This window comes from Lotus japonicus, chromosome 3, assembly GCF_012489685.1.
Source record: "Lotus japonicus ecotype B-129 chromosome 3, LjGifu_v1.2".
In the NCBI taxonomy this organism is placed as follows: domain Eukaryota; kingdom Viridiplantae; phylum Streptophyta; class Magnoliopsida; order Fabales; family Fabaceae; genus Lotus; species Lotus japonicus.
This window is the reverse complement of record NC_080043.1, coordinates 96,623,077-96,637,183: the sequence shown is the minus strand read 5'-3', so window position 1 is coordinate 96,637,183 and position 14,107 is coordinate 96,623,077. Positions and strand designations below refer to the sequence as shown.

Genomic DNA, 14,107 nt, shown 5'->3' with positions numbered 1-14,107 from the left:
AAAGATTTTTTTTAATTCCTCTCTCTTTAGATGTGGATGTAATTACTAATTAGAGTTTAAGTGTATAACCACATTTTTCTTTATTCTTTTATGTCAAGAGCATAAATAGAAAACAAAAAGGAAAACTAATACTTCATTTAATTCAAATTTCACTAACTAACTGAAAGAGTAAGATATGAAAATGATAGAGAAATTAGTGATATGATAGAAACGCAGATAAAAAAAAATAGATAAAAAATTTGAGTGAAAGTGAGATGAAAAAAAAAACTTGTGTGAACATACATAACTAAAGAAAGAGATAAAGGAAGGATCGAGAGTGACAGAGGGTGTGTGGTATGGTTTTGAACATTCCCTTCTTTTTTTTATTATTGGAGCTTGCCAGAAGTGTATTGGGACCCAAAGTGTAGCTCCCTGGTGAGATAGCTGGGACATCTCATATGATCCACCTCAAACCCCACGTCTGGTTTCTTCATTGGCGACCAGAGAAATTAAGCACAGGACCACCACAAACCCTTTTTTTCCTCTTCCTATTTAACAACCCCTTTCTCCCATCTCTCTTTTCATGCAATTTAATCATCACCTCATGTTCAAACTGGATTGCACTTAAAAGAAGTGATATTCTACTTCATCTAACAAAGTGCTCTTTAAAGTGCACTATCTACATGTTTGAGAAAGAATTACAAAGAGAAAACAGGCAAAGCCTCAAGATGAAGATGAAGATAGACACTGAGACTATTAGAGCTTCAAAAGGTAGGCTCGTAGGCAAAAGAATAAGTGCTCTTCTTAGAGAAGGTAGAGGAAGGTTTTATATACTTAGAAGATGTATCATAATGCTTCTGTGCTCCCAAGACTAGTGAGTATTAATTTGTATCCATAAGTTTTGTTCATATTGTAGTACCACTAACATATTTTGTATATTATGCTAAAGAGAAGAGAAGGGAAGTTGTTATACTAATTTGTTAGTTGACATAAAACAACAAATAATTGGTGTTCCCCCCCCCCCCCTCCATCTTTCTTCATGATCTATTGTGCATCTTAATTCTCTATATAACATTTATCATGGTGGTTAGGTTTTCTTATAATTTTTTTTCCTTTATCTCAAAGAAACTCCCATAACATATAAAGTTTTTTAATAAAATGACGTAGTATTAGTGCATGTTTAGTGTCTTGGGTTATCCCATGCTTCTAGCATGTTGTGGGTTCAAACCTGGCATTCACCCTCATCACCTCAACCTTAACTTTTCACAACAATGATTTTGATAAAAGCTAAAAATTATGTAGTTTTTACCAATATAAAAACTATAAACAATTAGTACTAAAAAAACTATTTGTGGCATTTCATATCTTTCTGGGTGGAGGTGGAGAGGAGGACTTATAAAATATGTATGAACGTATATCATTACCGTTTCATGTTAATATCATGCCATTGATTATAGTAGATGTCACTGAAGTGTGGGGTTGAACTTTTGCCTTGACATGTCACTCTATGGTCTTTCCCATTTATTTCCCAAAGTGAGTGAAAGAAAAATGAAATGAAGAATTTTGAGTCAAAATGATCTTCGTTTTTCTTTTCAACAAAAAGCTAATAATAATATATGACTTTCCCTAGATATGAACCTTGCTATAATTTTTCAAAGTGTTAAATTGAAGGTCAGAATTTATAGTCACATATATATCAAATTATTCTCAAATTAGATTTTGTTTAATTTGATATTATAAAAAGTCTTGGTTCAATTTGATAATCTAAAAGAGAAACTAGGCTCTTCAATTGCAAGTAAGAAGTTTTAAATGGAGTATATATAAACAATTTAATAACTTAATTTACATGTAAAGGTATTTTATTATAATCTTCACATGTTTTCTTCTAACGTACACCCCATCCTTTCTGTTTCAAATAAGACTTTTGTGCCAAAAAGAAACATAAAATTTTAAATTCCATGCTTCTAGTTTTTTGGTTATATAATTTAAAAAGAAGAATGTATATATATGGAGTCAAGGACTATCTCACTACAATCAGACAATCAAACTTCTTTAATTTAATGATTTAAGAAGAAAAACCTTGAAGCATTTCGTTTGGCAAAAAATGAGAAGGGCAAATTTCAGGTGCGAAGAGAAAAATAGAGAGAATATTGGTGGTAAATTGTGAAGTTGATCCTTAAATTTTTAAAATCCATCACACGTTCCCTAAATGTAACAAGCGTCATTCAAATTAGTCCCGACATTAAAAAATTAGATGAACTTTAAAGAATGCTGACACAATTTTTTTTGTCAAGACTCAACCACGAGTGGAATTGGAACGTTGTGAAAGATTTTAAGGCGTCAATTTAGTCCTCTAAGCCTAATAAATGAAGGGAGTGTAAAACATTAATTGTGGAAAATTTGAACCCTTCTCTATGTTAAAGAGGAAGAGTTGCAACTATTTTGTATTGGGTTGAAATACCCATTTACTTCATTTCAATATATATTTGGCTTATCTAAAAAACAAGATTAAAGTAATATACTTATTTCATTTCATTATTCACGTCATCACAAGTATTACTAGTGTATTTTACCCGCGCGTTGCACGAGAAATATGTCTATTGTATTTGATACATTAATTAATACTTTGATTATTAAAAATATATTAAACAACGAATGAAATAGAAAAGTCAGAATTGATGAGTAAAGTTGACATAAAGACTTCTCTTCTAAGCCCGATTGAGACCAAGAGGAACTCGTTTCACATTCTTTATAAATATGAAGACGATAACACAAATCATAGATATAAGGAATTATCAACATATTAATCTTAAAAAAAATTAATGTGATAGCAGCACAAATCAGGATTGTGTAAGATATATCATAAAGTATAACATTATTGTGTTTATAAACTAAGTAGGGATGACAATGGGTAGGTACTATAGTACCATCTCCATACCCGCGATTTTAAAAATTACATGTACCCGTCTCCATACTCACGTGGGTAGCAACTCGAAGCTCTCCACCTTTAGACAATTCAATGTCATTATAGGAAGCTATCCATCTTTGCCAAAATCTAAATCTATGGATGACAATGGGTCTCAAAATCATAGGGTACCCGCAAAAAATATCCACTATGGGTAGGGTAAAAAATCGCTAAATGGGTATGAGGTTGAGTATAGATAATTACCCGCAAAAAATAGAGGGTATGGGTGCGGGTATGGGTACTATAGTACCCAACCGGCCCATATCCTCACACACATGTTATCATTATTATTATTATTATTATTATTATTATTATTATTATTATTATTATTATTTGGGAATATATTAACAAATTAACTTAAGCTATAGCTTTCAAACTCACTCTTTTTTAAAAAAAAAGTTTGGGATATATTAATTAATACTCTAAAAATAAATAATAAATAAATTAAGATAAAATCAAGAAATAAACCACCTAAATCCTAATCAAATCTAAAATTTAAAAATGTATTTTTTTTACTCTAAAAATAAATCAAAAATAAATTAAGATAAAATCAAGAAATAAACAACATAAATCCTAATCAAATCTAAAATTTTAAAATGTATTTTTTTATGAGAATTAATCTGAGAATGACACGTGTTATTTTTTTCTTTCCAATTAGTGAATATTCTGCACCCTAGAATATTTTCTTTTCCTCAATCCTTTTGCTTTTGATTAAGAAGATAAAAGCAGGAATCCTTAAAGCATATGACATCTTACAATTAGTTGAAGAACAAAATCAATTCATGAAGAAGATTGAAACAGAAACCCAAAATGAAGTCTTGAAGAACAAAATACCCTCTTTCACCAATTTGAAAGGACTGTGGTGAAAGAATTGTATTTAGTGTATTTGTGAATCTTGGGGTGGAGCCCTTGTGAAACAAAAAATCAAAGGAATATTTCAGTCAAGAGAAACAAAAAATGATGTATTGCCCCATATGTGCGCACCCCAGAAAATTATCTATATAAGTAAGAAAAAACAAAATAATTCTCTCACCCAAAATAATTGTGGTTACTTCACCAATAAACTTATACTAACAATCAATTTAAATTGAACTTAAGGAAATATATAGAGTAAAGTAAGATAAGTCACCCAATTGGCATACTAAAACATGAGTATATACAAAACTAATGAGTTTGAGGAAAACATGAACCAACCTTAAGAATGAGCTAACCATACTCATGAAGATTAAATGTGAGCTCTTCATATGCTTTCATCAATTTGACTGACCTGTGCATCATTAAAAAAAAAATTAGTAAGTTGTGCATCATTCACATACAGTGCAAATAGTATGCTTATACACACAGCTCAAACATGATGAATAAAAACGTGCAAAATTTGAGAAATGAATATAAATTCAGGCTATCCTAAGTTTCGTAAATTTCTATAAATTATACCAAAATCTGGTTTAGAATGGCTTCAAACGCATGGATTTCTACAAACTATACTAAAATCAAGTTTAAAAAAAATACAAAAGCGGAAGTAGAACAATAGAAAAAACATTACGTCTTCAACAATGATTCGTTAAAGGGTCTATGCAAAAATTTGTAAACTTTTGGATCAAAACACACAAAATATGTGAAATTTAAGAATCCAGGATTGAATTACGAACAAAGGATAAACTGAAATAGCACAAACCATCAATCACAACATGATAAACTCTTCTTCACGTAACATCATCTTACGACATACCTCTGTCGTGATCGCGACATGTGGCAGAGGTAGAAATAGCAGCTATCAAATCTCTGCGTGTCCATGGTAGCTTTGTGGACCCTCAGCACCAAATCAACTCCCTTTTCTTAGAATTAGCATTAAATAAATAATAAGATAAATTAAGATAAAATCAAGAAATAAACAACCTAAATCCTAATCAAATCTAAACTTTAAAAGGTACTAAATAAAGATAGATAAGAACTACCAAAATCTAGCAAATCACAATAAAAAACTCATAAAATCCTGAATTAAATAAAAATATGAAAATTCAATAAAAATACCATAAAAATTCATTTATACTCTAAATGTAACTCAAAAATAAAATAAAATATTTCATGAAATTAAAATTAAATAAATAATAAATAAGGATAGATAAAAACTATCAAAATCTAGCAAATCACAATAAAAACTCATAAAATCCTGCATTAATTAAAAATTCGAAAATTCAATAAAAATTAATTATTAGACTCTATAAATAAATGTAAAATAAAATAAAATATTTCCTGGAAGTAAAATTAAATAAATAATAAGATAAAAATTAAGAAATAAACAACCTAAATTCTAATCAAATCTGAAATTTAAAAAGGTACTAAATAAAGATAGATAAAAACTACCAAGTCTAGCAAATCACAATAAAAACTCATAAAATCCTGAATTAATTAAAAATCTGAAAATTTAAGAAAATTTAATTAATATACTCTAAAAGTGAATCTAAAATAAAATAAAGTATTTTCTGAATTTAAAATAAATGATAAGATAAATTAAAATAAAATTAAGAAATAAACAACCTAAATCCCAATCAAATCTAATATTAAAAATGGTATTAAATAAAGATAGATAAAAACTAACAAAATCTAGCAAATCACAATAAAAACTCATAAAATCTCGAATTAATAAAAAATTCGAAAATTCAATAAAAATTAATCAATTTATTCTAAAAATAAATTTAAAATAAATTAAAAGACCAAATCTTATCTTTTAAAATAATATCAATCAATTATTTTAGAATATATAAAATTAAAACATATATCAATTGAAAATTATATCTTCTAAAATAATATCAATTAATTAGGTTAGAATATATAAAATTAAAATATATATCAATTGAAAATTATATCTTCTAACAAATTGACACGTGGAATAATTTTTATGAGAATTAATCTGGGAGCGACACGTCACTAACTTGGCCTATGGGAGCGACACGTCATGCTAGAAGTTGTTATTTTCTAATATATATAGATAGATATAGATATAGATAAAAAGCATTTTTCAAAAAAAATAAAGTATTATAACAAGCATAACATTCCCGTACAAAAAAAAAAACAAGCATAACGTTTTTTTTTTTGAAAAGAGCATAACATTAATAACAATGCTTCGCGTTTTTTGGTTTTAAGAAAACATTTATTAAGATAATTTCGTTCTTTTGTTAACATGTATAACATTAAATACAATGTTATAACCTTAAAAACATAACATCAATTACAATGTTATAACATGTCGGTGTATAACATTGATAATTTCGTTCTTTTGTTTAAAAAAGATCGTTCATTTGTTGATCGATCATGGCACGGTAACACTTCCAAAAAGAAAAAAGAAATAGGGTCAATCAAGATGCAACTAAACCAATATACCATTGATCGCATCTATGCTTGTTATCTATAATTAATAATATTGTTGAGATTTGACTCATTATATTTTGAGTTAAAATCTTTAGTTTATTAGGATTTGATTTAATGTGGATTGTAAAAGGTTTTAAGGGATTGTTATAGGATTTATTAAGATTTTATTGTAAAATAGAGATCAATAGAATCCACTATAAATAGGATAACAATGTAACCCTAAAAAGTTGTACTTGGTACCACATGCTTCATGCCACAAGTAATACAAAAGAGCTATAGCTACTCTATAGCCGCAAAGGTAGGCAATTTGGCCGAACTGCGTGACCAAAGATGCTGTGTGTTTTATCTGTGATTTCTCGCTCCACCCCATCATGCAATCGAGGTACTTGAATCCCCTACAAGTGGTATAAGAACCGATGGTTCGTGGGACCATGGTAACAGCTTGACAACTTCCGCAAAGAGGCCGATGGTTAGTAACCATGGTAACGGCCGGGTAACTTCTGCTGAGGGGTCGATGGTTAGTAACCATAGTGACGGCTGATATCTTCCGCTGCGAAGGGAGGTCAACAAGGATTGCAGAAGTCGTTGTGAGAGGAGAAACCGACGGATCTGAAAGACACGGAACAAGGTGGAGATCTGTCTACTTTCAAGAGGCGATGGCCACGTCAGAGAAGGAGAATTGGATGGATGTAAAGGTGGCGGAGTGAAGCAACAAGGTGTTGAGCAAGGTGGAGTTCAATTCCAGAAATCAGAATCAAGAAACTAAAGCAGCAAATCTTCATAGGGGGAGTCCGGAATTCGCCAAGGTGGAGATTGTTGAGATTTGGCTCATTATATTTTGAGTTAAAATCTTTAGTTTATTAGGATTTGATTTAATGTGGATTGTAAAAGGTTTTAAGGAATTGTTATAGGATTTATTATGATTTTATTGTAAAATAGAGATCAATAGAATCTACTATAAATAGGATAACAATGTAACCCTAAAAAGTTGTACTTGGTACCACATGCTTCATGTCACAACTAATACAAAAGACTTATAGCTACTCTATAGCCGCAGAGGTAGGCAATTTGGCCGAACTGCGTGACCAAAGATGCTGTGTGCTTTATTTGTGATTTCTCACTCTACCCCATCATGCAATCGAGGTACTTTTGAAAATCTTTGTAATTACAAATCAATTCTAAAATCAAAATCAATTATGTCTATAATTCATGTGGTACTCCCTTCGTTCTTATATCAATTTTAGATTGTTGCATGAGTATTAACAATTAATGTTCTTCTTTTACTAAAATTGTTAACTAGTTTTCTATTATACCATTTATCTCTCCTTATCAATTCTAACTTTTTAATTTTTCTACCACCAATAAATGAATGATACAATTAGTAAAATATATTTAATGCTCTTTTGGAATTGTAAAAATGACAAATAAATATGAAATAAAAAAAGATGAAAACTTTGAGTCGTTGTCACATTAGATTTATTCTTCGTCTCCCAGCCTCCCCTGCTTCAAATGTACCATCTTCCACCGAAGCTCCTATGTTAATAAGATGATAACTCAAACAAGGAATTCCTGAATACTTTTGTGAACAATTCATTGAACAAGGCCTTGGGAGATACTTCCAAAACAATTAATCATTATTATGGCTAAATTCAGCTTCTTTTAACAAAATAGATGAGTCATAGCGGTAGTTTCTAAAAAATTCTCTATGCATTATTCTGATTATTGCATCCAAGAATTATAGGAATCATGTTAACAACTCTGTAAATCCAAAATGCTGAATTGGTCAACTTGCGTGGCCATCATGCATTTTCTATAACTGGAGCATATTTATAAACACCTTGTAAGCAGCTCCAAGATCCATCCGGATCAAACAGAATTATCCAATCATACACCCAAGTGACTACTATACAGTTGTTTGGAACCCACATCATCCTCGTAAATCTTGAATTGCTTGAAACTTCTTGCGTTGTTGCACGTCTAAACTAGAATAGAAGACAGAGGCGAGAGGACAGGGAATATGAACATAAGATTTTTGTGATCCTACCAATAACAAGTTTTCAATAAAAAGCTAGCAATAAATAATTAAGAAAGACCAACAACTGAATATAACACTAGCATTTGCATATTATCTAGTCCATAGTGCCTAGGCCTTGGTATTAAAGTTGTACAAAATATGTAAGTACTTTAACGGAAAGTAAGAAATTAAAACGCTACCAACTAGAATAAAAAATTCATAAACAGAAATCGGGGTTTAATGGTTAGTCATGTTGGATGGTGAGGCTGGCTCTAAGATAGAGAACATCGTTAATGAAAAAACGACAATCTTCAGCAATGAACGAATCCCATGATTCAATAAACAAGCTTTTATCGCCAACAACCTTGCCCCTAGTAAATGTAAAAATGCCATATTGCTGAAAAGCAAACTTGTCCTCCATTGTCTTGGACCTTGCAGCAAATTGATATTCCACAGTCAAGCTTTCTGAACTATTTTCTTGCATTCCCAAAAACAGTCCAAAGCATAAGTCATCCAATTGGACATCCTCCAGTTCGTCGATGTTGCATTCTGCTGATAGAAAAAATGCTTGTCCGCCTAAATGGAATGTGTGAGAATACAGTCGGCCAGATGGAAACAAGGTGGCACACTCCTCTCGCTTCAGATCGAAGTAGACCACACACTGCTGTAAGGGAAATTCAAATTCTACCACCTTGACAGGGCGATACATATAGTTATATGCCCTCCCCACAAAACGATGATGGTTCAACTCTTCTGCTGCCAGTAATTGTTGGCGTTGGAGATGTAGAGCCTTCGCCTTGAAAATTAGAGCTTCAAGTACAAGCTGTTTAAAGTCACAATCACGGGTTAAGACCTCCTTAAGTTTTTGGTTTGTCATAAAAGGGAAGCGAATTAGAGGCCCAAGGTGTGTGCCCAGAACTTCTCGCCTCTCTTCCTGATCCTGACTGTTGTAATGTTGTCTAGCCCACTTTAATACAAAGTCATATACAACATCTTCTGATTCAACCTGTAGATAATCACTAGCCAAGATTACCTCTATTCCAGAAAGAGGCAAGGCCATAACCTCTTCCTGTAACATGGTTATATCCTTGTATCGGTCAACAAGACACTGCTTTGCAGCATCAATCAGTGGTTGGAATACATCGGTATGAGAAAGCTGCTCGAGGCAAAGTAATGTCGAGGGCGAATTTCTCAATAACCAGTTACTACAATATCTGATGCATGAAGGGACTTGAAATTTTTCAGCAGCTATAAGCACATAAAAAACAACAGGTGGTGCAGTAATATTCAATGTATTCTTGTACATAAAACTCAATAGCTCCATAAGAGCATCTTCTTCAGATGCATTAATCCTGAGGGTGGCATGTCTTTGTTGTGACTCCATCATCCCATTTGAGAAAAGCTTGTAGAAGAAAAGGACTTTTAGCTGCCAGGATAGCAAAATTGACATGCAATGTTTTAGCGATGGCGACGATGGCAGTGTCTGAATTAGGTGGCGGCGCATCAACTGGGTCGTTCAAAACTTGTTTATCAAGCAATGTTGTAAGGTCAGCGATGGTGGTGACACTGACACTATTTGGCATGATCTCAATCCGGAGAAGCCTGTCGGAGAAATTGGTGTCATTGAAAGCGAAGGTGAAATCAAGTTCAGAAGAAGACCACTCAAACTCCATTACCAAGACCGAATCAGGAGAGAAGAGGAAACCCCTAAATATAATGGGCTAAAATGTTTTATAATGACCACTAATTACTAATATTAATAGTTTTTCACGCCATAACAAAAAAATTCTAATACATAAGATAAGGGCCCACTTATTATGACCATTAATTATTAATATTAATATTTTTGCACGCCATATAATCTAGTACATAAGATAAGGGGCCTTCTAATATTTATATTACCACTAATGTTTTTAATAAATAGGAACGCGTGGGGAGAGTATCATTTTTCATGTGTCAACAAACTCTCTCAAGTCTCACCTATATGAACCCATTATTATCCCTCTCTGGACTCATGATTCAATTCACAATTCTAATTCTGATGGAGTCTGAGTGGTCCCGTGGTGGCTCTTCTTCTGATGGCTTCGATTTCAATGACCCGCCTGATTCAGTCGTCAGTGCCACTACCATCTCAGTTTGCAAGAAGAAACCACGCCAAAATGGTCTATTACTCTCTCTAATCTATCTCTCTCCATTTCTGTTATTTATCTGTTACACTTATATGGTTTTAACATGTTAATATAGGTGATGAAACTGCAAACCATTATGATTCAAACTGGACCATGGATTGTTCTACAGTCAGACTTAAAACACTGCATATCAGTTCTCATATCCTACCTTTTGTCTATAAGGTAGATATCATATTATGTATAGTTCATCCAAAAATATGTTTAATTTGCATAGCATTTAAATTTTTATTTTATTATTGCAGCTTTCCTCATATGGGATGAGTGAGTCAGAGCACACACATGTTAGGATTAAGCTATCTGGTAACTTATTATGTCTTTGCATATATGATCATTTTAATTTTTATTAATTAGGTCACTAAATTAAATGTCATATTTCTTTTGCATTACAGGTAATACCTTGAATATTACTGCAGCGCCAGCATTGCTAGATGTGCTTATGGCTGCAGACAAATTTGAAGTCTCTTCATGCATGAATTATTGTCGCCAGTTATTGCGAAATTCAGTACCCATGACACTTGACTCTGCATTGCTTTACCTGGAGCATCTTCCTCATACCGATAAAGTCCAATCACTGATTGATGCTACAAAGCTTTATCTTGTTGACCGATACAAGGATATAACCAAGTTCCAGGAAGAGGTTATGACCTTGCCTCTTTCGGGAATAGAGGCAATTTTGGCTAGTGACGATCTCCAGGTTGAATCAGAAAATCGTGTATATGACATTGTATTAATGTGGGTTAGAAAACATTACAACGAACTGAAAGAAAGGCAAGAAGTTTTGGGTACACGGCTTGCGCGATTAATTCGCTTCCCTTATATGACATGTCAAAAGCTTGAGACGGTCTTAGCTTGTGATGACTTTGCACATAACGATGCTTTTGAGCTTGTACTTGAAGCCTTACTTTTGAAAGCAGAGGCTCAACAATCCCTCACAACATTTGCTTTGAATTGTCGTTTTGTGAAGAGGGCATACAAGGATCTCTATGTTAAGGTGGTAGAATTTGAACTTCCCCGACAACAATGTGTGGTATACTTGGATTTGAAGCGAAAAGAGTGTGCCACTTTGTTTCCATTTAGCCCTATGAAGACTCAAACATTCTATTTGGGCGGGCAAAGGTTTTTTATAGTAGCAGCATGCGGCAGAAATATCAAGCGCAATTTCCCTTGTTTTAAACTTGCTGTGGCAATGATGAAAAACTATTCGGGAAGTTTTGTTGTGGACTGTGAATTTGCTGTAAGGTCTGGGCGAAGAAAAGAGTTTGTTGTTAAGAAGTCCAAAATGCATTGTACATTCACTGGGGGGACGATTGTTGTCTTTAACTTGTTTAAGGTTTCATGGACTGAATTCATTGCTGAGAATAGTCCTTTTTTCGTTAACGATGTTCTCCACCTCAAAGCCGAACTCACTATCAGACCTTAATCCCTTTAGTTCTATTTACGATGAACTTTTTATTCTAGTTGTTAGCCTTACGTTTAGCTGTGCGCTAATCTCTCATTTTCTGTTACACTGCTGTAGTAATTCTGTACAATTTTATTTTTTTGAACTCATAATTCTGTACAACTTTAGTACCTAGTCACTATGCACTAAATTATTTGCTAATGTTAGATAGATTTGATTTCATAATGTATAGTCATCAAGTGCCATGAGCGAATTGCGTAATAACTGGCTACAGTGTTATCTGCAGATAATTTAGCCATAAGCACATCTAGCAAGGCAGATACATTGCACTAATATTCAAGTGCGATAATTAAATTAATAAATTATAATATATATTTATATATATATATATTGAGCTAGGATATGATTCTTAATTAATTAAAAAAAAACAATTACGATTAATTAAATTGAGTCAGAATTTTTACTTTTTTGATTAAAATACACTCCCTTCCCTTAAGAGATGCAAATATTACACACCCTTCCCCTCTTATTTGAATTGATGGATTGCAGTCTAATAGATGCAGGAAAAACATAGCTTATATATACTAGCTAGAATAAATGTAATATGAAAGCTTGTTATATTTTTATTTTTTTATAGAAAAGAAGATAATATATTGAAGGATAATAAGCTTAGGAACAAAGCTCTCCTCCCAAGTGAGCCAAAGAAAATCATAAAGGAATAAACACAAAAGCACTAAAAGAAGCAGGAAAAACAAAAACAAGAAAACAGACCTCAAAAAACCAAGCCCATTTTCTTTACCCAGAATTGCAGGCCCACTAATTGATCGAATTCCAAAAAATCAATGAAGGCACAGCCGGCAACGAGGTTGACTTAGGTATCACGTGACGGTTCCACATTCCCCTGCTAGGGTTTATTTCTAGTGAGCAACGTTTGTGGGTTCTTCTCCACAATAGGTGGATCTCTTACCCAAATAAGTGGGTTTTTTTCCTGATTTTGTTCAGGCCTCTTTTCTGATTTTGTTCAGGTCTTCTTCCTTTCCTTTGGTCACTTCTACCGCCGCCGCCTCCGCCTCGTCCACCTCGGCCGCCTCCGCCACCTTCACCTGCCACGGGAACCTTGAAGCAGATCCAGTGGTGTGACGCTGCCACCATCTCCTCGCCGTAAGCATTACCGCATCCCAGACTATGAACGAATTCCAGATCTCAGCCTTCAAAACCCACTGTCCATCTCTTGCAAGGTGCTGGTTCTAAAGGTGGAAGCTTCGGTTCTGCTCTGACTTGGAAAGGTAATACAAGGTTGGGTCATTTGCAGTTCTCTATGTGCTGCCTTTGTCATTTGATTCACCCCGTGTTGACACGCTATGCATCTCTCCTCGTCCGTTTTCTCGGTTTGAGCTCACACCGTCAGCGTGCTGTGTCCACACTGTCTCTGCTTCCCTTCAGTTGTCTGCTGCTTCATGTCTTGGATCTACAGAAGTCTTCTTTTCACCCCTTTTCTCAGAGCTGCATGATTGTTCCCCGTTAGTGCCGCTGAAGTCAAGTGTTGGGCTTCTTGAAAGCTGCATAGCTAGCAACTCCGGCATAGTCGATGAGTTGTTCTAAGGGGAGCGTTGCATAAAATTGAGGATATAAGTTTTTCGCTCTGAAGACAATTAGTTTATGTTAATTTGGGATTTTAGAGGCTTTTGTACGAGCCTTAGGGTTTTACATCATGGTTCTTAGCTGGTTTGTTCAACTCTTGTGTGTTTGAGTGTGCATACTTGATCTTCATTTGCTTATGTTTGTGTATTGCGGATCGCTCTTTGAGATTTAGTCTCACATGATGTAAGTGTCGTTTGGTAACCCTCGGGTTTTTATTCAAAACATCATTGACCAAAAAAAAAAAAAAGGTATCACACGACGGTGAGAGGGTACAAGGTTGGGAATCACAAAGCTTGAGGTGTTATATCATCGCCTGAAAATATATATGATATTGGAAAATTTCAAATTCATTATTTGCTTTTGCTTAAACTTTGGTCCATAATGTGCTTGTTTTGTATTGTATGCTCCTGTAGTAGATATCTTAATCGTTATATATATGCGGACCAAGAAGCCTATATGTGACCGATTTGCAGTGTTGTTTTCCATTGCAACTTTGCAAGTGCATGGTTATTTACATAGCTTCTTACTCTTTTTTCTTTTTTAAAAAACAA

General features: G+C 33.4%; 1 protein-coding gene and 1 pseudogene across 1 annotated transcript; one reads left to right on the top strand and one right to left on the bottom strand.

The window, feature by feature from the left end:
* Nucleotides 1-8,571: 8,571 nt before the first annotated feature.
* On the bottom strand, nucleotides 8,572-10,000 carry LOC130745115 (BTB/POZ domain-containing protein At2g46260-like; annotated as a pseudogene).
* Nucleotides 10,001-10,368: 368 nt separating this feature from the next.
* On the top strand, nucleotides 10,369-11,936 carry LOC130745114 (BTB/POZ domain-containing protein At2g46260-like). The gene is made up of 4 exons (XM_057597255.1): nucleotides 10,369-10,489; nucleotides 10,572-10,678; nucleotides 10,759-10,816; nucleotides 10,906-11,936. Exons 1-4 carry the CDS (start codon nucleotides 10,369-10,371, stop codon nucleotides 11,934-11,936), a joined length of 1,317 nt encoding a protein of 438 aa, XP_057453238.1.
* The last annotated feature ends 2,171 nt before the right edge of the window (nucleotides 11,937-14,107 follow it).